Source organism: Aspergillus mulundensis (genome assembly GCF_003369625.1).
Source record: "Aspergillus mulundensis strain DSM 5745 chromosome Unknown scaffold_14, whole genome shotgun sequence".
Classification (NCBI taxonomy): domain Eukaryota; kingdom Fungi; phylum Ascomycota; class Eurotiomycetes; order Eurotiales; family Aspergillaceae; genus Aspergillus; species Aspergillus mulundensis.
The window spans coordinates 592-26,894 of NW_020797902.1; the positions used below are offsets into that span (position 1 = coordinate 592).

The following is a 26,303-nucleotide window of genomic DNA, read 5'->3' on the forward strand; positions in this document are numbered from 1 at the left end:
ACCGTGTCGTTTCTCCTCCGGGCGAGCAAGCGGACCTCACTCGGTATAGTCTGGTCTATTTCTCAAGGCCAGAGGATGACGTCCCACTGCGGCGTTTGGAGGGATCTTCGCGTATTCCAGACTTGGAAGATGGTGTAGTGGAAGAGGCTATCAAGAGCAAAGACTGGATTATCCGTCGTGCCCTGGGTAGGAGGGTGGATGTACCTGGTATTGGATACGACAAGTCAGCCGGGACGGAAATGCTGAGTAGGAGGTTAAAAGTGTAGCCCACTGTGCAGCATGTACTTACATCTTACATGTAACTGTCAAGATAGCTTTGACCAGAGCTTTGAAGGTCTTGCTTGTACCCTGGGCTCTGCTGAGTGGAGAATGTCCTGCATGTGAGCTGAGAGGGTTCCCCAGGTTCTTTTTTCCTTTCCGTTTATGGTCTGTCATGTTGCTCATCCCCATAGTGTTCATACTGAGTGAATCCTCTCACATACTTGGCTGAGTGATGCATGTCTTCTTGGCTTTCCATTTACCTCCTCTTTTGTACTCCTGTCTCTCAGCATGTTTCATGGTCGCCATCTATGGGTGTCTGTTCACCTCTGGAGCCTTACTTGGGGCAACACATTTGGCCAACAAGGTGTTTCAGTCCTCCTAATGTGTTGTATACAAGATGGACTTCTTGCACCTTCTAATCACTTCATTCTTTCCTGGTCTTCTTTCTCCCCAGTCATCCTTTGTATCTCGAAAGCCATCAGCAGAACACTCCAAACTTGACGGCAACATGGCTCTACAGTATATCCTCAGCGATGACGATTCACTCTCCTCCGCTCCAAGTACTCCAAGGTCGTCGGTACAAACTCCGCCAACAACTCCGCCGTGGTCGGCAGCGTCAGCCATCACAACGCCTGGGAGTAGTGGTACGGTATACCGCCGCCTTATGCAAAGGCAAGCTAAGAATCCCTTCTAGGAACGAGCCTGAACCATCGTCCAGAGCTTATCTACATCTCTGACTCCTCACCTACTCGGACCCAGCGCCCCCGCGCTGATAGAACAGCCCAGCGCAATGGGGGCAAGTGCCCCGACATTGAGACAGCGAGAAACACCTTCTTCGTGTCCATAATAAAAACAATACGTCTCCTTCTCGGGAATGAGCACACTCCTGAGAATCTGTCTCGCTTGGCAGGTTCTGCCCATGGTCCTATCACACCCTACAAGCTATTGCATTCCCAGCCGAAAGGGTAAACAACGTGCCTGGATTAGTTGCATTGCCCGCTAGCTAACACATGATATGCTCAGGATTCGTGCCACGTTGAAGCCATACCAATTGGAGGGGCTTTCGCGGATGATATACTGGCGAAACAACGGGATTGGAGGTATACTCGCAGACGACATGGGCCTTGGCAAAACCCTCCAGGCCCTGTCCCTTTTCCAGTACGTCAAAGAGAACGAAGAAGGAGGCAAGAAGTTTTTGGTCGTCTGCCCTTTGAGCGTTCTCAAGACTTGGATGACCGAGATCTCCAGGTGGACAACGGGGTTCAGGCCAATGTCGTATTACGGGAGCAGCGAGGAGAGAGAAAAGCTTCGCAGGCTTTTTCGACAGCAAGAGAGCCAGCCCGTGGACATTGTTGTGACGACATACGAGACGCTTTGCAGTGACTTGTGGTTCTTCCAGAAGACCGTCTGGGCACACGTGGTTCTCGACGAAGGCCATCGTATCAAAAACAGCCAGGCTAAGAGAACGCAAGGGATATACAGGCTCCGGTCAGAGTTTAAGCTTGTGCTCACTGGGTCAGCACCAGTCCCAACTCATTGGAGTTATATCAGCTAACAGTCTGCCTTCTAGCACTCCTATCCAGAACGACCTCACGGAACTGTGGTCTATCTTGCATTGGTTGTACCCGGATCTCTTCTTGCCGGCTACGGCTCAACTCTTCGAAGACGCTTTTTCCCTCAGAGATGGGAAGTTTGATAGTGGCTTCCTCAGTCACGTTACCCGCTTCCTGAGAATTATTATGCTACGCCGTACCAAGAACGATTCCCAGATCGACCTCAATATACCTCCGAAGAAAGAGACTGTGCTCTCCGTGCCGCTTACCGAGCTGCAACTCGCATGGTATATCAGAATACTCACTGGCGTGGAGAGATCGATCTTGCTAGGCGACAGCACCCCACAGAGCGAGTCCCAACTCGGCGTCGCTCCAGAGTCGGATAGCGCCGTGCAGACGACAGATGTATGGGAGAAAAATGTGGCAGCCGATGCCAGGAAGAGAAGTCGCATAACGACCAACACGCTGATGGAACTGCGCAAAGTAAGACGGCCACGATGACCAGCTGGGGCGTTTGCTAACATTATAGTGCTCCATCCACCCTTATCTCCTGGCCGACGCTGTCCCAGAACAGTACCACATCGGCCGGCACGTCATCGAGGCATCGGGCAAATTCATCCTTGTCCAGAAGATAATCCACAAATTTGTAGTTACGGAGAAGAAGAAAGTCATCATTTTTTCAGGATTCGATCAAACACTCAACCTGTGCGAGGACCTCCTGGAGGTGGAGAAAGCGCATGCTCCCTTTAAGCATGTCCGACTAGACGGCAGCACATCCTCCGCGTGGAGGAATCTTTCGGTATTCCTGTTCCAGAATGATCCGCAATGCATGGTGTTCCTCCTGTCAATTCGCGCCGGCGGAGAAGGCCTCAACCTGGTCAGCTCTTCGACCGTGGTCTTCCTCGACGACGACTGGAATCCGCAAGTCATGCGGCAGGCTGAGTCGAGAGTGCATCGAATCGGCCAGACGCAGCCCGTCCAGATATTCAGAATCCACTCCAAGGGAACCGTGGAAGACCAGATGCGCCGGCGCTTGGATAAGAAGGCCTACTTGGCAGACAAGGTCATGGGGGATCTGGGTAACGACATCTCAAACCCTATCGACCTGGAGGAGACTACCGAGGAAGAGATCTCTTTGATGCCTGGCAGGTCAATCGTGCCGGGCTCATTCGATGCGACAGACCTCGCCAATTCCGACTTTGAGTCCGTCATGTCTTCTTGTGCCCTGGATGAAGTCAGCGTCCAGGAGATGTCGCTTGCGGAGAAAAAAGCATGGCTTGGACGTGCGGAAAGAGTCAGGACGAATATATTTAACGGCGAAAGGGTTGAAACGAGCTTCAAGAGGTTCTCTGTCTATGAGGAAACCATCCTCGACGTCTCCAAAGCATCGCGCCGAATTGGAAAGTCTCGTGTTGTCACGGTAGGAGAATGGGACGTGTCCAAAGAGAGCATGGAAATGGCAATCGCATCGAGCCCCGTCAGTCCGACATTTCCGAAGAAAATAACTGAGGACAGGGCCCGCAAGGTCAACGAAGCTGTGAGTACATCAGACCTTGTCGCTTGAGTCAACTCTAACTGTCCCAGACGTGCTTCCTATGCCACAGCCGAGCTCCGACAGCGTGTGATACCTGCACCAGGTCTTATCATCCTGGCTGCCTCGACAAGGAGGATATGGATTACAATAAGAAGGGCAAAAACATAATATGCCCCCATCACTACTGTCACGACTGCGGGAAGACCGCAAGCGAAGCAGGCAGACTGCTCTTCAGCTGTCTAAAGTGCCCACGCGCCTATTGCGAGACCTGTCTTGACTGGAGTCGCACAAAGTTCGTCGGAGAAAACCCGCCGTCTCAGGCCCTCGGCTATTCACCCAAGAATGCCTACTTTATTGAATGCGTAGGCTGCGGGGCTTCTGCTTTGGCTTCTGCGGGGAAGCGCTCTTTGGCGAGTCGCATCCTGCACCTTGACCTTGGCCCATCGAAGCGCGCAAGGCGCTGTTAGATGGATTTATTCTCCTGGAATCCTGGAGTAAGGGTATTCTGGACTTGGTGTACCAAATTATGTATCATACAGCAAAGACCCTGATAAAAATCGTCAGGGCGCATGTACCTCGATTCAATACCAAGCTATGATCGACGGATATCAATATCATATTCACGTAACTCTCCCATAAAACGCCACTGCTTTCCCAACGATCACCCGGACAATCATGTGGCAATCATGTGGCAATCAAGACGGGGACAGTATACACATCCCAGCATGTAATGCAATGCCGTGCAAGATGACCGCATGCAGATTGCAACCCCGAGTAAAAAGCATGTTTTCGCATCCGTCCAGTAGCAAGCCAAGTTGAAGCATGATTTCGCCGCTCGGCCAAATATCCTTGTTCTTCGCCGGAATCTAGCTTAGGCGTGCCCTGTGCGGTGCTATGTGGCGGGGATAGATTTCCTGGAAGAGGAAGGTATCCTAGAGCCGAGAGGCTGGGACCGGGGGCCGGGGTGGTAGCGCCCTGCTTTCAGGTATGACAATGTGCACACTGCCTACTGCATGCCTTTAGTAAGAACAAGCGGCGCAGACAAGCCTCGCGTCATCCGGACGTAGGAAATGCTGGCCCTGAATACGCAATAGAGGCGCTCAGCATAGCATCTAGCAGAGATCCGTACGCACGATGCGCAGTCCAACCCGCTCGTAGCACTTGCTTGGTAAATATCCTTCACCGTCTGCATCGCCACGATCAGAAGGTTAATGATCCCCACCCCAGGCGATCACACGATTTCCTTGCTATACGAGGCTGTGCTATTAATGCTTCGATCTGGGTTCGTATTCGGCACGCATCCAAGTCCGCGGCCGAAAATTCTCCGTGTCGCTGGACTTGGCTGATCCTTGCTTTGCGCTATACGAGATATGAGCGTGGCGCTCGTCCCCAGTCGGGATGTCAAACCTATCTACCGACAAGGTGGTATGATAGTGATGCATTGCAGATACGATCTGGTAGATGCTGGATCAAACATCCCGCTCCAACCCAATCCATAAATGCTTGGAATGGATCATGGATCATGAGGCAGAAGCAGAGCTGCAGAAGCATGCGACGCGGGCCAGGGCTCGAATGATGTTTGCATTCTGCTGTGGTACACACCTCGCCTCACAGTTGCGCTCGAGCCGTCTGATGATGAAGAGCCCCCAAAGGCAGGGAGGATATAGCCCTAGAGTATTTTGTATTCCGACTCGGGAGCGGAGACAATGACATCAAGATGCACTGATGCAGTAGACCAGCCAAAGCAAGAAGACTGAAAGCCGGAGCCCACCTCCAATACCTGAAAGAATGGTACAGTAGTATACCCGCCCTTACCAAAACGAGGCCATCGTAGACTGCCCGTAGCCCTGACTCGGAGACTCAAAATTGGGACAGAACGGACCGGTCCGCTCAGCCGTTTTTTTTTTTTTTATCCACGGAACGCGCTGTACGGAGAATAACTTGAATAAGTTTTAGTCATAACTCATAAGCAAGGAGTTGGGTTAGTGGATAGGCATCCATCCAGAAAAGTGATGAGTCTGACCATCCAACCCAGGATTCCAAGTTGCGGGGATGAAGAAGCTTATCTCCTTGCCATGGCCAGCTCCAGACTCCCTCCGGCCGAGTGGCGCATAAAACTCCGAGATCATTTTCCCATCCAAGCGTTACGATGTGGGTAAGTGTAGATTCGTCATGGTCCACGCGCTGGTGTTTTGAGTTTGCACTGTTGCAGCTTGGAAAAAGGAGAAAGGAGGAGATGGATGCAAATGCCTGTGCAATTGTTCGGCAATTTGGTGCCCTCCTGTATCCGAGAATCCGGACTCCAGAGGAGACTCCAGGGCCGCAAGACTAAAATATAGTTGGTCGATAGCACACTTTTAGCAGGGCGCTTAAACGCGAATCTCAATCCTATGCACTGAAGATCATCACAGGGGGATGCTAGCAGTCGTTGGCAATGGCGTCGCATCGGCTCTTTTCTTCAATGTCCCAGCCAGCCAATCTGCGGATACGACAGATAACGGTCATCTCGCTTTAGCGGCACTGCTAGCCTCAGTGCTAGGTGACCAGTTACCAGCTTGATGCTAGCTTAGACTACCGGAATCCTCGGATCCAAAGAATCCAGACGGTAGTCCTGGATCCTGGATCCTCGCGTCGGCCCCAACTTCCGCAATAAGAGGCATGTCTTCGTGCTAGTTTCAATGGGTATACATATCCGTGAGGAATGAGGCCGCGGTTCGAAGCGTCCCGATGTTGATCCGTCGTGACTCGTGCGCCAGCGCCAGTGCCACAGGGGCATCCTTGCTTCAGTTTTAGCCTCGAAAATCGAAATTTGAATCGGGCGAGATACCCACCTTCAGAAGCAGAATTGCCAGGGGTCCTCCAGCGTATGCAGATGGTTAATTGCTTGTATTTTGAGTAGAAAATGCTGGTGTTGGGCATTCGGGTCCTTGGAATCGCAGTGCTAGTTTTTCGCCCATAGTGCCGCAGGGTATCCAATGTGTTTGCTGCTCAAAGTACTTTACCACAATCAGTATACTCGGGTAGAAAGACGGCGAGGATATTCTCATAAACCATAAATTAGACCGGAGTAGGTTAGGCTATAGCCTGCCAATCGATAGTATGCGAGAGATCCCGCGCCGCGCCACGCCGGCCACGCATTGGAGCGCTTTAGCCAAGTCCGAAATCCAACGGCCGGGCCATGCCATGCGGGGCAGTAGTAGATGCAATCCAGCTGTCAGTGTCAGATCAGAGGTGTCAGTCCAAGTTAGTGGCTGTCAAGCTCTCAAACTGATCAAGTTTGGGACCAGGGAGCAGATGCGGAAGGCAAACATTATCCGGCATGCAGAGTTCAACTCAACGGCCGAAGCATCGGATCCGAGAGGCCGTTTGTTTGACGAGTGATGTATCGATTTTCCACACTCAGGAGAAAGTCAAATTTACTCTCCGAAATCCAACGGAGATTGGACATCGTACTAATGTGATAAGGTTTGTCACCGTTGTCGGAGGTTGAGTACTACGGCGCTACTAGCAGGTCTAGCTTCATTACGGGCCGTGCGCAAGACAATGGCGTCGCCTGCCGGGACTGGCTGTCCAATTGGTCGTAATCACTGTGCTAGAGACTCGAGAGATGCTACAGTATGCTCTGCTCCACCCCGTCGGTACCTGATATCGATCCTAATTATTCTCAATAGTGCATCGTGCAGTCTACTATGCAGTCGTAGCATTTGCCAGGTGTTCTCGGACTTTGGAGTCTAATCTGCTCCACTAAATTTGATACTCGCCAGCCTCTCTTCCACGCGTTGTACTATCTCGGGGTCTGGTTCCGGTTTATGCCTTTTTGGTCTGTACCTTATTAGAATCCGAAAGTGTACATGTTCGCTGGGAGAGGGACGCACGGATCTCGTATAGTTTCGGCACACTTTTCCTGCCCGCAGTTGGCACAGTTCTTCTGGCCCGACCGATAGACGGTGGAGCACTCGTGGCAGGTATACCGGACCCTTTGGCGCGGCTTCTTCCAAGTCCGAGCTGGTGGTTCAAACGGCGGTTCTGCGTCTCCAGGGTAGCCGTCGGGGTATTTGTCATGTTTTGCCCTGCGATTGTCAGCAATCTACCAATAAAAGTTTGGAGACGTAGGAACGTACGGATCGCGGGGACAGATCTTGCATCGGAGATGCCTGCAGCTGGCGCATTCCGTGGCATGAGGAGCAAAAAGCGTATTACATCTGTGACACGTTCGTCGCACTCGCTGCCGGATCGGCTTGCGGATAAGATCCTGACCGCCGGTTCTCGAGGGCAACGTTAATTGGTGTTCTCTCGGCTTCGGTTGCACGGGCTGAGCCTTCTGGGCCAGTATGGTCTGGAGCGCGGTCTCGGTTCGCTCCTGCTCGTCCTTTGGTTTCGGTGCGGGGTATCGCGGGCACTTCTTGCAGCGGACGTGCTGACAGTTGACGCAAACCCTATCGGGGCCGTAGGTGGTCTGGCAGCGATGGCAGGTACGCCGGACACGCATGCGAATGGGCTTGACAACACGTTGAACAGGTACATCCCTCGCGGCCTTCCACTCCCCCGGCTCCAATGTCAATCCATATTTGGCGAAGAGCGCGCGCGCCTTCTCCTCCTGAATTGCGCCCCAATTGGACAGTGTGATCGGTTCGGGGGCGGTTTCGGTCGGTTCGACTGTGGGCTTCGATTGACTATATAGGGTCAGTACAATTGCAGGGGAAATGAAAGTAGAGTCATACGTGGGTGCTTTGCTAGACTCGGGTTGAACCTGGGCCGGCGTTTCTCTTGCGACGGCTGGAGTAGCCTTGGTTGACGGATCTCTCCTCAAAACAGTCTTCATGCGACTTAACACCTTGGAAAACCCGTCATGCTTTGCATCGGACTGGGAGGTCGACATGTTTCAGGTCGTTTGGTGGGTGAATCAATGAGAGGTGAACCGTAGAATGGAATCAATGGTTGGGCAAATCAATCGAACGAAAAGGCGAAAGCTAAACCGCTACCATGGCGAGCACTTGTTGGTAAAGTCAAATCACGGTCTAAGATCAACACAGTCGCAGATAACGGTTCGCAAAGACAGGAAGGAAGCGTGGTGGGATGGCGAGAGTTAAAACAGAGAAGTGCAGGTGGCACGGGGTTGTTGTGTCCCAGAACCAGACAGTTGGGAGACCCGACCAGGCGGAGAGACGTGAGGGAAAAGAACGAGGGCCCGCTCGGGTGATTGGTTAAGTGGCGGTCAGACGCGATAATCGTCCAATATTATTATAACCAAATGCTGCAAGCCGATGACGAGTCGGGAGCGAGTGGCGAGCTGTGCCCAAAGTCAGTTCAGCAGGCGGCTAGGGAATAAGAGGAGGGAGCGAACGAGCGATAAATAGAAGCGAACAGAGTTTGAGGAGCATCGAGCCGGGGTTGGACTTGGACTTGGACTTGGACTTGGACCTGGAGGCCATGATGGACTGGACTGCAGACTGCTGTATCTTCACGCTCTGGCTGGGACTCTGGCTGAGGGGAAAAAGCAAAGTGACGTCCGCTAAGTTCTTTAGTCCCGGGCCTGCTGCTCGAACCGGCAGGACGCGCCCACGGCCTTGGGTCAGGCTGCTCCACCACAGATCGTGCCCTGGGCATACGGTAATGGAAGGAGTATGGGCTCAGAGTGTGATTATCACTGGCCAACAATCAATTGATTTAACCTACTCTGTTATAGTAACAGCAACATAATTCATGCCTAGCCGGGTCTACCCCTGTCTCTGGCAGTGGCCATACAGAACAGCCCTGTTCGCGCTGAGTCTGAATGAAGCGGGCTAGCCTGAGTTAAACACCATACAGATTTCTTTACTGCCGCCTTTTTCCCTAAATATAAAGACGGCCATTGTCACCCCATGAAAACCGGTGGAGCCACGAACAGGCTGTCAGGGAGGCGGCCACCTAGGAGAGTCCCCGGCTAGCCCATGCATTATGCACGACACCATGATCCATCGCCAGAGTCTCTCGCGCAATCAGAGGATACGGAAAAGCGGCTTCATGCATCATCCTGCACCTGGGCCATGACCACGGGTTGATAACGGACGGCACGGCGTGGAAATCGCGTGGTATATAAACGGCTAGTACGAAGATATCGAATCTTTGTACCAGCCAAGCCAGCGTGCGGCGGCAGATAGATGACCTGAAACAGGCTTCAATTTCCTTGATGGTCTACTAGAAGTCGATAGTAGGTAGTTAGGCCATTGCGGCACGGCAGCTTCAACTCATTTGCCGAATGCTCCCACGTCTCCGTATGATCTGGAAGACGACTTCTGCAGCATCGCCACTTGGACACGTCAAGCGTTCATTCGTGCCAAAAAGGTTCGTCGAAGACCCAGCGACAGGGGTAGACAGTTCATCCTGTGTCCCATTGCCTTGTCCAGGCTCCACCGTGGAGCCCCGGGGCGAAGCGCTGGTCAGTGCGTGACAATCGTGGTTGCAGTTATTTAAGGCGCGAGGGCGTGGAAGTCTGGACTCATTCTACTCGCATCAGACGTTAGATCTTAAAAGCAAGGGATGATCTCCCATCATGATGACAAGCAGCCAGGCCTCAACTTTCGTCACAGACTGAAGAGCTGCAACCATACAATGGACAAGAGGGGTCTTAACAACAATTATTATTGTTTAAATTTGCAGGGGTAAGACCACCACACCATTCCAGCGGGCTTGGCGTCAATCTTGCCTATTGCGGAATTTTCGGGCTATCCTGGGATGGCCTTGTGTGGGGCTGGCAAGCCGACTGTCAGTTTGCTGGATTTAGGTTGCGAATTGATATTTAGGCACCTCATACTAATTATTCTGCAGATTGTTTGTAACCGATCCGTGTCTTCGGCTGAGAATGAAGATGGAATAGGTTCAGCGGCGTAGACAGTCCCGGTCGAGGCAACGACTGTTATTTGCTCCTCGGCTGCCGAAGTTTATCCGTCTCTATCTGTCAACGGCGAACTACATATAAAACCCAATGGAGTCTAAATGATGTTCCCCATGGAGCGGTATGCTTCCGAGATCCTTGCTGGATGCGTTTGAACAGCTCGAAGTCTCTACCAACCGAACGGGAAGATGGAGGGTTATCCCACTTGCACTTGTCACGCAACCGGACAGCTACGCCAGCTCCGGTGTATATGCTCTGACTATTGCCGCAAGGCGGACTTGGATCCTGAGCAAGCCATTCTTAGATGCTATCATTCCGGCAATTCCGGTGACATCAGTCTTTCGGAGCAGCTATGCTCCGTGTATTGTCAACGACTCGTTGGACTCTTGCTTCACTATGCTCACCCTACAAGGGCAGACAACGCGGTTTAATTGGTATCACAGCTCTCGTATGGGCCCATGAGCCCACTGTTGCCGCTGACAGACTGCGGAATGATGGTGAGCGAGTGAAAAGGATGGCTGTCATGCATTCTGTATAACGACGCCCCTTTGAAACGCCAGACCACATCAAATCATCCACTCAAAACGCGAATCCTGCGGCAAACCCAGTTTGTAATTGAAGCAACGACCTGCCACGCCCATCCTTGAAATGATCAGTCTGCACTCTGCAGCTTTGATTCGATCGATATGATGTCCTCATCGCTTTCAACCTCGATAACTCGGTTGACTTCAGCCGTATTCCGCATCAACTCAACAGCGCCTGCATACATCATTCGCTGGTTCGGATTGCAATTCTCGGGGAGGTAGTAGAGCAGGACGTAAGGGACAGCAAGGCGGCCGGAACCCTGAATCAGGTTAGTACAAGGTGGGAATTCGCAGGGCAGGAAGCATACCAGGGTTAAGGGGTAGCTGAGGAGGATGAAACGGGGAGACGACTCCGGGAGCTCGTCCGCTACATCTTCCATCTTTGTGTACACCTCACCATCTTCTGCTCGAATTTCTTGGGTTTTAGTGTCGATGATGTCTGAAGAAGTTGTCAGCCATATGTCCTTCGCAACGGCGGAATGAAAGGGCTGCATACAAATCACGGCTTGTGGCTCCTTGGCCCGGGACGTCGTCAAACGGAACTTGCGCAGCTTCTCTTTGGTGTCCGGAGAGAAGGCGTATAATCGCTCAGAGGACTATCTTGACCGAAGCGCAGGTCAGCAGTCTGTAGAATACTCGCGGAGCTGATTCTGGCAGCAGTGCGGGGCAGTTTCTCACCATTCTGTCTATTGAATGATAGATCTGGATAGAGTATTCTCAGGATAGGAGGTTAGGTACAAAAGTTCCTGTTTGTACGTATGAAGGGCGGCGATGACAGAAAGGGAATAGGATATTCAACAAGCGTTTGTCGATGAGTGGGATTATTGCCAACGCAGTCCGATCACGACGTCCACCAGGCACCCCACCTTGCGGCGAGCACGCCCGGCCACGACCCCAACCTGCTTTCTTTCTCTCGCCCACGTTCAGGATCCTCCATCTCTCTTCTCCCCTCCTCTCCAACATTCCCTCTATGTTCGCCCGCCTCACTCAGCTCACCCGACATCTCTACCGACCGCCGTTCACTCGTCAGCCCGCCTCTCTCGCTTCCTCATCCCCCTTTCCACCGTCGCGTGCGCTCTCGCCGAAAATGACATCATCCATCGCCGGTAACAGCAAGACGATACACACGGCAGCATGCCTGATCATTGGTGACGAGGTGCTAGGAGGGAAGGTATGCCGATAGGCGCTGTACCCGGATTATAATGCAGTAGCTAATCCTACAGACTGTCGACACAAACTCCGCCTTCTTCGCCAGGTACTGCTTCTCGCTCGGAATCCAGCTCAAGCGCATCGAAGTCATCGCCGACGATGAAGACGAGATCATTGAAGCCGTCCGCCGCATGAGCAACAACTACGATTTCGTCGTGACGAGCGGCGGCATCGGGCCAACGTTCGTACCTCACCTACACCCCTATGCGTTATAAACTAACAAGCGCTCCCCAAACAGCCACGACGACATTACCTACTCCTCCATAGCAAAAGCCTTCAACCTCCCGCTGAAACTCCACGAACCCGCTTTTGAGCGCATGAAGAAGCTCTCCAAGCCCCACGCCCTCATCCCCGACTTCAGCTGGGACGTCCCCTCCCCCGCACTCACCGCACGCCTCCGCATGGTCGAGATCCCACACGATGCCTCCCTCCCCGCCGATTCACAAGCCGTGTTCGTCGCAAATGACATGTGGGTCCCTATCGCCATCGTCAACGGCAACATCCACATCCTTCCCGGCGTCCCGCGGCTCTTTGAGCGTCTCCTCGAACACCTCCGGCCTTCGCTGCTCCCCCGCCTCGTGAACCCAGAGGGTAAGGGCATCTACCGGTACCTGTTCAGCACGCCGCTACCTGAGAGCGCGGTTGCGCCGTACCTGACGGATCTTGCGGGAAGGACGGCGGCCAAGGGTGTCAAGGTCGGAAGCTACCCGCGCTGGAATAAGAAGAGGAATACAGTTACGCTGGTGGGCACGGATAAGGAGTTTTTGGACTCGTTAGTTGCAGAGGTCGAGGAGAATGTGCAGGGGAAGAAAGTGTCGGCGGAGGATGAGTTGGATTCGGATACGGAGTAGGGGAGATAGATCGCAATATCTTGGGTACCATTTACTTGGGAGTCTTCGAAGCTTGTAATAAATCAGGATAATAGATCTCTAACGACAATGGGTTCCCCTTCTCGATCCAGTACTTCCAGATTAATATGCGCACTTGGGGAATTGTTTAGGATTGAGCGTCTTGGTTCATTTAACTAAAGCATGGATATCCATGAAGGTACCCTCTTACGGCAGAAACTAATGAGATGCGAATATACGAGTGTCCATGGGGTGGGAGCACGCGATTGATTCTTGAGCTTAGTTTAGGCGGAAAATTCAAACGAGCTCGAACCACCGCCAGTTATTAAGAGTTTCCCACGAATGCCGCAGAAAACTGGATAAACAGGCATGAGGTAGATGAACGATGCAAGATGCACACATATGTATTATCAAAAGCAGCATCCTATGGTCCCCATTCAGATGCAATAGAAAAGGTACGTACATACGAGGTAATAACACAAATCTATTGCCACGCCTATCCTCGCACACCAGCGAGGTGAAATCGTCAACTAGGTCTTCAAGTGGTAAAAAAAAAAAGAGTAAATAAAATGGTAAAACACGGTAGATCAAACAAAGAAACAAAGGGGGAATCGAACATTCATGGAGAAGATGACGGCGTGATGTATGGGATGGGTGAAAGCGGACATCATCTGATGGCGAGGCCTCGTATGGTTAAATAGGTATAAAAAGTGTCACAATCCGCGCAACCCCGTTGAGAAGCGTTCATTATTCCGGTATAAGGCGGCTGCCGCTCGAGTCGGGGCTGTCTTTTCTATGTGGGATCTTTCCTTTCCTTTCTCAGACTGCGTTGCTTGCATCCTGTCGAGCCCAGCACATGCCAATTACATAACAATACATTTCCCGCAGCAGCCGGCGCTCTCGCCAGGCTCACTGACATCCATCTTGTTATCAGGAGCGCGAGCGCCGAATCCACCGGAGCCGGAGGGGTTGGACATCTCCTTGTTGTACCGGCGGATCTCGCGGACAAGGTCGTAAAATGCGTTTTCGACGTTGATGCGGGACTTTGCGGATGTTTCGATGAACTTGCAGCCGAATTGCCGTGCCAGATTCTCGCCCTCTTGAGGTGAACCGTTAGCGAGCTGTAACCGAATGACTTGCACATCGCGCATTGAGCCTACCTTGTTCCGTGACCACTCGCTCCTTCTCGAGATCGCACTTGTTGCCAACGACGATGATAGGGAAATAGTCTTTGTCCTTCACACGGAGGATTTGTTGTTGAAAGGTCATGATTTCTTCGAAAGACTGACGCGATGTGATGGAGTAGACTAGGAGGAAGCCTTCACCCGTGCGCATGTATTGTTCGCGCATGGCGGAGTATTCTTCTTGTCCGGCGGTATCTAGGACGTCCAGCAGAGCGACCTCATCGTCGATGTGACACTGCTTGCGGTATGAATCTGTTGTAGGGGTCTTTGATGAGCGACAAATCGATGCGGGTATGAGGTGACGAGCGAACCTTCAATTGTTGGGTCATATTCATCCACGAAGTGGCTCTGGATCAATTGAATGGTCAAGCATGACTTTCCAACACCACCACCACCGACAACAACCAGCTTGTACTCTCGAAGAAACTATTTGAGCCATAACAGTGAGCAACGACTGCAATATTTTTCGGGCGGTGGCTTGAGGATGGGGCAAAGAAGGGGGCAACGGGCACAGCAGAAGAAAGGATAAGAGGGTACCCTACTTTTGAAGCCATTCTGGAGGATTCTGCTCAAGGATCTACCGGTGTGGGAAAGGAATCGGTGGTGATCCGGATCGAAGCTATTCCAAGTGACAGCGGGTCGAGCGAGCAGCACAATTTTCTTTCGCAGAAGGGTCGAGAGTCGGGGCCCAGCAAGTCGGGAGTTTCGCGCGAAAGCAGGATGCGCCTAAGAGGCAGGCCACAGCAACGGCGGGTCCAGTGACTAGGCCAAGCTTAAAGAAGCCAGACGGGGGTCGATGAAGAGGATCAGGGGGGTTCGTGGAACTCTGCCACAGGCGGAATTGGAAGTGAGCCGGCACGCGATTCGCTTGGCTGCCTGGACTGAACCTGCAAGGTCTTCGTTGCGCGACAACGTCCAAACAAAAAGACTAAGCTCGACAGGAAGCGTTCGAGAAAAGCGAAAGGAATAGAGACGAATGAATCAGGAGATGGAGGGAAGGGGAGTGAGGGAGGAGCGAGTGGAGAACGGACGGGGAGGGGAAAGGGGATGCTGATGATTAAGAACACTTAAGGCTACGGACTTTGTTGCTAACTTGCTACGATGGAGACCAGCAGTTGAACTCATTGGCCAAATTACGGGCCATCTCCAGAACATTCATTCATTTCATTCATGATTCAATTAATACGGCTTCCTTCCCCCGGTCGCGTCGCCCTGCGAGGTCCAGGGCAGTTCGGTGTGTGGCATTAATGCGAAGACAAAAGTTGGCTGCCGATCCAGCCTGAAAAAAGGGGCCTTCCATCCAGCCTTTTTCCTTTGATTATCAGCCTCACTGGGCCAATCACCGGGCCAGCCGCTGCGAATAAATTAAACTCAATGTGCTTTGATATTGCGACAACGCGTTCTCGCTTCACCTGTGCCCCCATACTTGATTATCGGATGCGGACTTGAGCTCATCAACCTGGTTTGGCTCAGGCACCCATGCGCCCTTCGCGGAAGTGATGAATAGACGCCATCTTGACGACTCATCGGCCAGGCAATCACACTCGTCATCATTGGAGGAGACAGTGTGACATGGTCCATTCATCTTGAAAACAACATGCTTCGGTTGGCCCATTTGGACTTCCGTGGAGACACTTTCCGAGGAATATCACAGGGCGAGAATCTACGCATCTTATGACCATTTACCAAGATGAATCCAACACCTGCTGTTCAGGGACAACGGGCTTTTGAGGGAGCCATCTCAAATGCCTGGTGAAATCGACCCTGATCCCAGCATGGAAGAATCGAAATGACAGATCGCCTTCATCGACTCCTTGTTCATCTCTATTTGAACGGTTGTTGGAGATAGATAGAGCACCTGGCCGCCAAGCCGCCCAGGGCTTTCCCCACGCCTCCACTCTGCTCAATCGGGGATTGGCCGACGCCGACAAGATATCAGCCACGGCGGCACAAGGCATCCTTCAGATCGGCTTTGATGTCGTCGACAGAGTATGCCGGCCGGTACGGAGTACTTACAGTGATCTCCAACTTCGTGCATGCTCTCAGACTTCTTCTCAAACTCTCTTCCTAGGACGATGACCCCGGAAGAATGATCCTCTTCTGAACAGCCTCCCGCGAGTCTCACCTGGACTTCACCAGCTCTATAAGCGGAAATTGGCGTGATACATACTGGTCCATGATATGAGACACCCTGGCTCGGCTTCGCTAGCCTCTCCCATTAGAAGCTCGATGTATACTCAAGTCTCTGACTCTGTTTCAGCTGCCATATGAACACGGCAAACTCTCGATAGCCCCGAGCCGGTAATTCATATCGCCTACATGGACGTGCAACATACCCTCAAGCCCAGAGTACGAATAAACTCCGACAGCTCGTCCTAGAAAGGGCAAGGAAACTGATCTTGGATCTGCCGTACAACCTTCTCGGCTTCAATGTCACAATATTGCCTTTCTCTGCAGAAATGAGAAAATGGTCTGACTTCAGTCCTTGCTTATCAGATTCTGCAATCATACTTTCAAGGTATTGATCTCTGGGCGCCAAATCTCGATTGTGTAACTCACATCGATGTGGATTCCGATCTATCATTCATTTAACAGCTGAAGTATATACCCCGCGCGCCCGGGTCTGGCGGCAGGCTGTGCTACCCAAGACCTAAGAAACAGGGTCCGAGATCTGGCCCTGGTTGTCTTTGCCGACGAACTGGCTATGAACTGCCTAGTAGTAGCCATACCGCTTGGGCGGTACCAGGGGAAATGCGGGATGAAGAACTGGTGGCTTTGCAGTTCATTTGTGAATAGGGCCAGCCACTTTGGTCTCCTGTGGGCGATTCTGCCGGTCTGTGATGTAACATTGCAGGTGGCATAGATCTCAGTGCGTTATTGGCGGGTTCCAGAGCATGCTGCACTACCGACGGCGAGGGCACTCCCCTCTTAGACAACCCAAAACAAATGCAAAAGGCACATGAAACCCCTTGCTTGAACCGTATTACGCGACTAGATTTGTCGACGCTGTTTCTGTTCTCAATATTGAAGCTCGGCACGCCAGCCGAGTTCAGAAATATCATCTTCAGGCAACCAGGCGCCCTCCATTCCTATTCGCGACGCAGTGATTCTCAGCAATCATGTTCTCCTTGACTTCTATATCTATGCAACTGCCCGCGCCATGTCGATCTCGGGGCTGTCATCCAGCCTGTAGCTGCTTCAACGCCTCCCCTATTTCGGAAACAACGGCACCATCCCCTGCCTTATATTAGCATGTCTATCACAGCCCGGGACCAAAAGAATGGAATGTCTCACCTTTGCGCCTTTAGGCTCAACGAATAAACCTCTGGCCTCAGCAACCAGCACCCCCTCTCTTTCCTCCACGCTCAACCCGCCACCATCCATTACGTTCGCACTCTCAACACTTCTCTCCAACATGTTCTGGGCCCCAAACTCCCTTAAACACCTCATACTCCCACAAACCCAAATCTTCCTCAGCTTCTCTACCTTCTCGATGCCAACCCTATAAACATAAACCCTCCCTGGCATCGCAGGAGCTCGGAAATCCAGAGTCAAATTCGCGGTCATTCCAATCCCACTCGGGAATATCTCGGCTGCGAGACGCGCGAATGCATCATCGAAGAGGACGCCTAGTAATCCACCGTGGATATACCCTGCGTGGCCCGTTAGATGGGTTGAAAGGTACGCCGTTGCTATTATCTCGATTTTGTTGTTCTGTTGAGTTCGAGGTCGACTTTCTGTTAAAGGGCGTTTGAGAAAGAAGATCGGGTCAATTGGGAGTTTGCTCGTGGATATCATGGAGGTCGTTACTAGGTGCGTTGATTGCGCGGAGGGGTGCATTGTGCGCAGTGGGCGAAACTCCGTGTAAGTGACCCCGGTGCTCGGATTTGAGGTGGCTGGGGTGCTGCGCACGTAGCGGATTAGAGGGAGGGATGAGATGAGGTCCTCGACGTATCGTGGTGAAGGGAGTGTTTGCGTCTGAGATGCTGTCAAGTCTGCGGGTGGAGCTGGGAGTGACGAAGAGTCTCGGGCTCCTGAGAGCCATGTGCCTGGGACTGGACTGGCAGTAGAACGTAGGCTGCGGCGCTGGCAACCTGTAGAGAACAGCTGGGGCCTAATCCAGCTAGAAGGGCATACGCGGTTGAGCCGCATCTCTACGCGCGAATGACGGTGCGAAGGGAGAGTAGGTTCCGAGCTCGCAGCTATTCACCAGGAACGTAGCGAGTAGTCGAGGCGTCTCTTAGGGCGGGGAATCGACTACTGGGTTCGGCCCGAGGCACTGGATTGATATCAGATTGAGTCTACTCTATAGGATAGCATGCTTGGGTTCGTCGCATGTGCCGCCTTACTAAAAGATATATCTAGGTAATATATCTAAATAAAAGGTGCTGGTCTGGTATCCTACTGCTTCGGTCTCCTCGTTATCATATGGTTGCGAGTGTCAAATATATAGTTGTTCCCCGACGTCTGGCAAAGAGGGTAACGCGGTGCGCAATTCCTTTGAAGTATCGAAAAATCCTAGAAACAATAACGATCGATAGTCCCGAGTATACTATCCAACCGAGATGTATACCATGTAACCAAGGACATGCAGCTAGTCAGAAGACAGAACCAAACGCAAGAGCTGTCTCAATGGTCACTCTATAAAAGACACAAGGAGAACAAAACCATGCAGTAAACAGGCCGCCCCCCTTCATCTAGCTAACTAGCATCCGATCGATACCAACTCAAGCCCACCCAAATCACCCTCGTAACCATGGCAGAACACCCATCAACCAACCAAGCTCCCGTCCTCATCACCAAGACCATCCCAGGCATAACAACAATAACAATAAACCGCCCACAACGGCGCAACGCCATTGACGACCCAACAGCCCAGAAGCTCACAGCCGCCTTTCTGACCTTCGAAGAAGACCCCACGCAGAAAGTGTGCGTGTGTTCCACGGCGCAAACGGTACTTTCTGCGCGGGGTTCGACCTGCACGAGGTCGCAACGTACGAAGCCGCAGCCGAGACTGATTCCCCAGCATACCCGACGCCGGTGCCAACTTCCGCTCGGGGAACAGATATGCAGCCCATGTCGTCTCACCGAGCAACCACGTCCAAGGGCGCAACAGGGGCCCCATCGGCCCCTCGCGCATGCAGCTAACCAAGCCCGTCATCGCCGCGGTCTCCGGGCACGCTGTTGCCGGCGGTCTCGAGCTCGCCCTGCTTGCCAATATCTGTGTCGTCGAAGAAGACGCTGTCTTTGGTGTCTTTTGCCGGCGGTTCGGTGTCCCGCTTATTGACGGTGGGACTGTCCGGCTGCAGGCTGTAGTTGGACTGGAACGGGCCCTTGATATGATACTTACTGGAAGTGCTGTTGGTGCAACCGAGGCGTTGAGTATGGGGCTTGCGAATCGCGTTGTGGCTGAGGGTAAAGGGGTTGAGGAGGCGATGGCGCTTGCACGGCAGATCGTTGGCTTTCCGCAGGCGTGTCGGAATGTGGATCGGGCGAGTTGTTATTATACGGCGTATAATACCAGAAGTTTGAGGATGCTTGGGCGCGAGAGTTTGAGAGGGGAGTTGGAGTGATCGAGAAAGAGGGAGTTAGCGGAGTGAAGAGATCCAGGGATGGGGAGAGATTAAACATGGGAGATTTGACGGTGGAGTTAAGGGGTTGCTTTGACTGAGTTTGTCTGTCTGAGGTTTGAACTTAGCAAAGAGTGAGGTTAGGTTAGGTCTCTGAAACTAGGGCCAAATATTCAAGACAGCACATGGTTTATATTGTAACATCTATGACCCTCTATATGCCCAGGTCCACTATTACACTGTTCAACATGGGTATGATATTGTGCCTTCAAGGCTTCTTGTACAGATGGCCGGGAGACGCCTGTTACAGAATTAGTTAAGATACCTAAATGGAAGAATGAAGATAGGCCGAGCTTACCTGGTGGCTGGGGAAGATCAGAGTATCAGCAATCACAACGTTCTCCCTCCGGCCAGCGGCGAAGACGATGACTTCGGCGATGTCATCAGGTGTGAGTGGCTCGCAGTTACTACAAGTTGTTAGTATTGGTTAAGGTATCGTGAAAGTCATAGTGGCTTACGCATAGACAGCGTCGGCCTTGCTCTTGTCTCCGTAGAACCGAACAACGGAGAACTCCTACAACCTTGTCAGCTCCGTCCGCAGCAATAAAGGTTGATACTTACAGTCTCAACCTGACCGGGATCGATTTCAATGATACGAATGCGGGTAGAGATGAGCTCCTTCCTCAAAGCCTCGGTGAAAGACTTGACGGCAGCCTTGGTAGAGCAGTATATGCTGCCACCGGGGTAGGGCTCACGACCGGCAATGCTTCCGATGTTGATGATGTCTCCGCGGCCACCATCGCTGCGCTTCTTGAAGATAGGGAGGACAGCCTGGGTCATGTTGATCAATCCGGTAACGTTGGTGGCGAACATGACGTTGATGTCTTCAGGGTCGATGTTGGGAGCTTGAGCAACGCCCTTAACAAGACCACTGCATATATTTAGAGCCATCCCCATCGACCTACTCATGTAGCACACTTACGCGTTGTTAACCAGGACGTCAATCTCTTGGAACTCTGTAGGAAGAGATGGGACAAAGTTCTTGATCTCCTCCGGGTTGCTGACATCTAGCTTTACAGGATGGACCTTGACACCGTCGCCAACCTCTTCCTTGATTTCCTTCGCCAGCTCCTCAAGGGCATCGATGCGCCTCGCTGTGACAATAATCTTTAGGTCCTTGGGAGCTGTCCGCGCAAACTCCATGGCTGTGCTTCGACCAATGCCGGATGAGGCGCCGGTCACGACGATCGTCTTGCCCTCGAGGCGCTTTGCCATTGCGGAAGCCATTGTACGTCTGAAGAAGGAGGATCCGAATGCCGGAGTTGTCCTTGTCCGAGAGAGTGGGGGAATTGCGGAGGTTCGAAGGGGAGACCAAGCAAACTGGCGGAGGGTTGAAATTGACTGGCGATAAGCTCGGAAATGCTTCATATATGTACGGTACTGGCCAATCCGTCAAGGTAAAGGTTCGGGAAACAGAAAACAGCCGGCCGATAAGGGAGGGCAGTATATATAGGTAAGTCGCGACTGCGGGGAGTGATCTCGCAATAGCGGGGCTTATCAGTGCACGCTCGGTTGAATGGTTTGCCCGTCGGACTTTTTCCGGCCTGCCGACCGGATACCTGACCTTACGGCAGTGTACCCCGGATAAGTCGTGATATATGCTAAGCCACGTGCACCAACGTCACAACAATTGCAAGATTTTGTACAACACTTCTCTCCTCTCAATAAGCTTGAGCATATGTACTACGCTGGAGCGGACGATACTGGTTGGCTCTTATTCTGGCTTGTTGGATGATCTTCGCATTCCCTAGCTCAGCGCTTCACGATGCCGGGTTCTCGTGCAGAACACGAAATGCTCCTTCTATTTGTCAGAAAACGTGTATTTCTCTCGGGATATTTGAATGAGCGCTTACTGCCATGATATTGTTTCAATGGCGGTTCAAGCCCAGATGTCGCCGGAATCCTAGCGCGGGGGTAATGTTGCTTCCGCCATCAGAACCTCCCTCAACCTAACATGGTGAAATCATAGCGTCCACGAAAATCAAACATATCACTTATCTACTTCTATGAAAACGGCTAATACATGGTAAATCAAACAGTATCCTCGGGATAAGTCTATAGTGGCGCTGGTGCAAAGACCTAAGGCGGCATGGTGACCATCAAAGGGAATCGGTTCCAGTTGACGGCCGACAACAACATACTGATGGCCCGGAACTTCTTCGCGAAAAGCATATTTTGAGTCACGGATGACTATATTATGGCTGCTCGACTCTGCTCTTTTCGTGTCCGAATGCCAACCTACAGGCTTCATCTAAAACCATTCGAGTACTGAAAAATATACCGACGTCTACCAACGCTCGTTTATACTACAGCCCATACTTCATTCCAGCTCTACAGGCCAGAAGTCAAGATATTTGCAACCAGCGCGGGTATGAAGACGTTCCTGAACTCGTTCAAGAGCGAGCAAGTTGCCGAGCAACCCGCAGAGACCCCCCTAACCATCGAAGAATGCAAGACAAAGTGGCAAGAAGCTATCAACGACGAACTTAGGTCTCGAGAGAAGCGGCAGCGCAATGATGGCGTCCATATTCATCACTACAATTGGCAAGGAGACCCGGTATTTGAACCGAGCAATACGGAGCCCGAGGTGTCGCTTTTCGTCATTGACCTCGACAAGAGTAACCGGGCCGTCGCGATGCGTGACATGGAGCGGATCACAAGCATCACTAAAAACGCAATGAGATACATTGACCCGGTCATCACGTTGCTCCCGGGGAGCGAAATCCCTGTGGGCCAGGAGACATCGACGACGCACAAGGCCAAGGGTTGGGCGGCCAAATTCTACACCATACATGGCTCGTGGAAATACGACGAAACGGAACGCAAGACGGCTTATTTGGATAGAGGTGATGTCGATCAATATAGAACAAGACCAAGCGTGCGGATTGAGAATGGGTTCCTCCTTCGACTGTTGGAGCGCGACGAATCGATGCGTAAAGCGATCGGAGTGCCAAAATGCAGGGATCGTAAAAACGGGAATAGAAGACAACGGCGAGCCCCAGTGAAAAGGCCATCGCCGCTCAGGCAGTGCATCAAGGCCTCTGATTTGTAGGTTGAGGGGGAAGACGGGGCCATTGCTGGTGGACACTAAAGGTGTTATGGAGTCGACAAGGATAAGGTAGATGTGAACCACATACTAGAGATGGATAGGAGTGGGACACTCCTAGGTGTACCTGAAAGATATTTGCATTTGGGAACATATTCTGTTTCGCTAATGGTCTTTGAGAATGCATGTGACTTCCCTCGCTTTCGCTGCCCCTCCTTCTCTGCTTCCTTCCTCTGCTTCTTCCATCTTCTCTACTCTTGCCTTCAGGCTCCGAGTCTCCGACACTCATGCAGGGGTGATCTAGCCTCACCAAGATCATAATTGCTGGCACTATCTATTTGTTTCTATTGAACAACAAAAACAGGCTAGTGCTCTAGACGGCGATCCCCCACGCCTTGATCAAAAGTACGGAGTTCAGTCAATCATTTTGGCCTCTCCGGACCTAGCCAGGCACCGGCGCACATGCCTACAACACCGACCAATTTAATGATAGCCTCGCGAAGCTCAAGCTGCCCGATGGACTGACTATGACGCCGATCATCACGGCATCATTTGCATGAATCATGAAGCTCGTCCACTGCGTCGTCAATAATGGAGAGCCCAGTGCCAAGGCGCACGTTCCTCAATCCCCGGCGTTTTGACTTCGCAAGCGTACCACTGGTCTGGGACTGAAGTGCATTATGGAACTATTGAAGTTTGGAGATGGGCCTCAGCGCGTGCATTTGCCACGGTGCCACCACATGGCAGTATAAGCTATCAATGGGTCAACGTTTGTTGCTCTTCGGCAAAAAGGGAATTCGCAGGCCGAGACACCTGCTGTCAACAATTGCAACTTGCGAGTGCAGAACTCAGATCCGATCTGTTTCAGTCCGGTTTCATCCAATCATCTTTGACCAGAAATCTTATGATTGGCGCGTCAAGATTTCAGTATTCCGGCTGATTCAAGTACAAGCAAATCATGGTGTCGAGACTATTGCGCCCTAGCGAGGCTGGAATTCGCAGAGACTGAGGGTGGTGCGATTAAGCGATTTGGATTTGCCCCTAATGGCTGTCAGTGTCAAGACAAGATCTCCACCCTGACACAATCTGGTTGACACGCAGCTCCACTGTCCAAATTCAGGGAGCATGGCCCGGATCTCGGAGCAGATCTTGGTTGCACCTTACCTTGCATCCTCGTGGCTTCGGAGTTTGGCGTCCTTGGCAATATAACTATAGGCTTATTTCTTGTTCAACAGCGCAAAGAGATCTTGCGCGACAGCTGAACAGCGAAGTCATTCGCTGCGAGTCAGATATACGTATGATCGCGGCAACTTCTGAACGGACTTTCAGCACCAGCCGCGCCGGGGTGGTCTTTGGTGGAGCAGCGCAGCCAAATCAGCATTCCCAAGACCCAGCTTGTGGATTACTTGCTTCCCTCAGGCCGTCGATCGTCACTATTATTGATCTAAGGGACCCACTGCCACGCGACGGCATAGAGAACCATTGTTGGGAATATGAGTTACCGACAAGAGGAACATACCCTCAGTTGACATGGTCAGATGTCCAATCAAATAGGAGACAGTCAGTGCAGTCTCCGTTATATGGAGCTGTCTCCAGAAATCATATATTTCTGGCGACAGCCGCCACACTTGTTCATTTATGCCCCTCGACTCCCCCCGTCCCTTGCTCGGGCGTCCCACAAGCTTCTCTCTTTGAAAACACGATTCCACACTCCTTTACTGACCCCAATGTTTGCGGACACTTGACGTTTTGATGCCCTTATATTAACGCTCTTTTACTACTCACAAACACATTGATACCTTCTTTCTTGCGCGACGATGGATGAGGCTCTGGAGCACATTCTGCTCCTTAGAGACCATGGCGATGATGGTGCATCTCGAGGACGGACCGCAATGGTGGTAACGGCGGTTCTGACTACAATTTCCGTTGTCGTTGTGGCAATGCGCATATATACCAGAGTTGGGATAATGAAGTTAAGCGGCCGAGAGGATTGGACCATCCTCGTCTCTCTGGTATGTATCTTGCCATTCATATCCGAATCAATGCTAATATATCTTCCAGGTCTTTGCTATTCTCTATCTTGCCCTTGTTATTTGCCGTAAGTCAGAGATTATATGTTATAAAGTCGGTCACTGATTCGTCCTCAGAATACCGATTTGGCCTGGGAAAACATAATTATGCTTTATCACAGCACGAATTACGAGAACAATTGAAGGTTGGTTCCCAGATGAAGTATTTGCCGCACTTTTACTCAAGCAAAGCTAATGTATAGCATGCATACAGAGCTTGTGGGCCGCAATCCCTCTGTATAATGCCAGCTTAGTATTCACGAAGATCTCCCTGCTCTTCCAGTACCTGCGCATCTTTCCGAGCCACAAGTTCCGCATCATCTGTTACATTGTCATGGGAGTGGTAATTGCATACTCAACATGGGCCATCATCAGCGGGTTCGTCAACTGTGTGCCCGTGGCCAAGTTCTGGGACCGAGACCTACCTGGTCACTGCCTTTCTTTTGAGGCTCTTTGGTTCTTCAATGCCTCCATGAATATCGCTACCGACCTCACTCTACTCATTCTACCGATGCCGCTCATTACACAATTACAACTTCCGAAGCGGCAAAAGCTTGCTCTTATGGCCGTTTTTGCGCTGGGTGGACTGTCAGTTTCCATACCATAACGGCTTATTCCTCTAGATTTATGGCAGCTAATACTCGTGACAGGGTCGTGATTACCAGTGTCCTTCGTCTCTCCGGTTTGCGCACTGTAGCAAGAAGTACCGACACATCATGTATGTCTCTCCTGCATCTCTCTCCTGCATCCTCGTCACTGGGCTCGGCTCACTAACAACACCGAACAGGGAGCAACGTCGCCGCCGCTTACTGGACCGCAGCCGAATGTAACGTCGCCATCATTTGTGCCTGTCTACCCTTCCTTCGCCCTCTCATCAGCCGCATATTCCCCAAATTCCTCTCGACAAACAGCTATAATAAACGAAGTGGCAACCCCACCCGCACAACAGCCGGACGCTCGACGCGTCTCAAGTCGACAACAAACCGAGGCGTGTTCTCGCAGCACGACCCCGAGTTTGGTCTTCATACTATCGATACAGAAGTGGGGGTTGGACCCGGGCTGAGGACGGTACTGGATGGGAAGAGAGGCGTTGGTGCAATCGAGGTCACGACCGAGGTGATTCGGGAAGAGAGAACATCACCAACGTCTTCGCCCTCGCCTTACGGACATCGTACTGGGAGTGGTAGCGGTGGTGGCGGTCACGGCGGTCATGGCGGGGATTCGAGCCAGACCAACCTAGTCCGGGAGGACCGGTAGCTCCCACCTTGTCTCCTCTTGTTATGATCACGGATGGATTGTTGGGATTATCATCACTCGTTATTTCGGAGTTTGAGCTTCGGTTTTTTATGTCTTTGTCTTTCAATATACCCAGGTCAATTGTTATTTACACATTTATGATATATAATTCAACTCCGAACACATACATATCTAACCTGATAATTTCCCAGTACTCTCAGTGGAACCACCTGTCCCAAGCCTGAGTATGATTACTTCCTCTAGATCCAGAAGAA

The 26,303-nt window shown here is 51.8% G+C and overlaps 9 protein-coding genes across 9 annotated transcripts; 5 read left to right on the forward strand and 4 right to left on the reverse strand.

Moving 5' to 3' along the window:
* Nucleotides 1–769: 769 nt before the first annotated feature.
* Nucleotides 770–3,815, forward strand: DSM5745_09986 (uncharacterized protein; the record flags this gene model as incomplete). The annotated part of the gene is made up of 6 exons (XM_026752002.1): nucleotides 770–905; nucleotides 956–1,226; nucleotides 1,285–1,776; nucleotides 1,832–2,297; nucleotides 2,344–3,351; nucleotides 3,399–3,815. 6 exons carry the CDS (start codon nucleotides 770–772, stop codon nucleotides 3,813–3,815), a joined length of 2,790 nt encoding a protein of 929 aa, XP_026599064.1.
* Nucleotides 3,816–7,180: 3,365 nt separating this feature from the next.
* DSM5745_09987 (uncharacterized protein) lies at nucleotides 7,181–8,227 on the reverse strand (the record flags this gene model as incomplete). The annotated part of the gene is made up of 3 exons (XM_026752003.1): nucleotides 7,181–7,418; nucleotides 7,470–8,021; nucleotides 8,070–8,227. 3 exons carry the CDS (start codon nucleotides 8,225–8,227, stop codon nucleotides 7,181–7,183), a joined length of 948 nt encoding a protein of 315 aa, XP_026599065.1.
* Nucleotides 8,228–11,776: 3,549 nt separating this feature from the next.
* On the forward strand, nucleotides 11,777–12,866 carry DSM5745_09988 (flavin adenine dinucleotide pyrophosphatase; the record flags this gene model as incomplete). The annotated part of the gene is made up of 3 exons (XM_026752004.1): nucleotides 11,777–11,977; nucleotides 12,030–12,196; nucleotides 12,254–12,866. The coding sequence occupies 3 exons, from the start codon at nucleotides 11,777–11,779 to the stop codon at nucleotides 12,864–12,866; spliced, it is 981 nt and encodes a 326-aa protein (XP_026599066.1).
* An 860-nt stretch (nucleotides 12,867–13,726) lies between these two features.
* On the reverse strand, nucleotides 13,727–14,601 carry DSM5745_09989 (Ras family protein; the record flags this gene model as incomplete). The annotated part of the gene is made up of 4 exons (XM_026752005.1): nucleotides 13,727–13,962; nucleotides 14,024–14,299; nucleotides 14,359–14,473; nucleotides 14,560–14,601. 4 exons carry the CDS (start codon nucleotides 14,599–14,601, stop codon nucleotides 13,727–13,729), a joined length of 669 nt encoding a protein of 222 aa, XP_026599067.1.
* A 2,656-nt stretch (nucleotides 14,602–17,257) lies between these two features.
* DSM5745_09990 (PaaI family thioesterase) lies at nucleotides 17,258–18,199 on the reverse strand (the record flags this gene model as incomplete). The annotated part of the gene is made up of 2 exons (XM_026752006.1): nucleotides 17,258–17,284; nucleotides 17,342–18,199. The coding sequence occupies 2 exons, from the start codon at nucleotides 18,197–18,199 to the stop codon at nucleotides 17,258–17,260; spliced, it is 885 nt and encodes a 294-aa protein (XP_026599068.1).
* A 604-nt stretch (nucleotides 18,200–18,803) lies between these two features.
* DSM5745_09991 (enoyl-CoA hydratase/isomerase family protein) lies at nucleotides 18,804–19,620 on the forward strand (the record flags this gene model as incomplete). Its single annotated transcript, XM_026752007.1, has 2 exons — nucleotides 18,804–18,976; nucleotides 19,074–19,620. The coding sequence occupies 2 exons, from the start codon at nucleotides 18,804–18,806 to the stop codon at nucleotides 19,618–19,620; spliced, it is 720 nt and encodes a 239-aa protein (XP_026599069.1).
* A 265-nt stretch (nucleotides 19,621–19,885) lies between these two features.
* DSM5745_09992 (oxidoreductase, short chain dehydrogenase/reductase family) lies at nucleotides 19,886–20,892 on the reverse strand (the record flags this gene model as incomplete). Its single annotated transcript, XM_026752008.1, has 5 exons — nucleotides 19,886–19,918; nucleotides 19,976–20,084; nucleotides 20,136–20,191; nucleotides 20,239–20,548; nucleotides 20,600–20,892. The coding sequence occupies 5 exons, from the start codon at nucleotides 20,890–20,892 to the stop codon at nucleotides 19,886–19,888; spliced, it is 801 nt and encodes a 266-aa protein (XP_026599070.1).
* Nucleotides 20,893–22,048: 1,156 nt separating this feature from the next.
* On the forward strand, nucleotides 22,049–22,729 carry DSM5745_09993 (uncharacterized protein; the record flags this gene model as incomplete). The annotated part of the gene is made up of 1 exon (XM_026752009.1): nucleotides 22,049–22,729. One exon carries the CDS (start codon nucleotides 22,049–22,051, stop codon nucleotides 22,727–22,729), a length of 681 nt encoding a protein of 226 aa, XP_026599071.1.
* A 1,811-nt stretch (nucleotides 22,730–24,540) lies between these two features.
* On the forward strand, nucleotides 24,541–26,049 carry DSM5745_09994 (PTH11-like integral membrane protein; the record flags this gene model as incomplete). Its single annotated transcript, XM_026752010.1, has 6 exons — nucleotides 24,541–24,735; nucleotides 24,785–24,821; nucleotides 24,871–24,938; nucleotides 25,007–25,380; nucleotides 25,443–25,510; nucleotides 25,580–26,049. 6 exons carry the CDS (start codon nucleotides 24,541–24,543, stop codon nucleotides 26,047–26,049), a joined length of 1,212 nt encoding a protein of 403 aa, XP_026599072.1.
* Nucleotides 26,050–26,303: the final 254 nt, after the last annotated feature.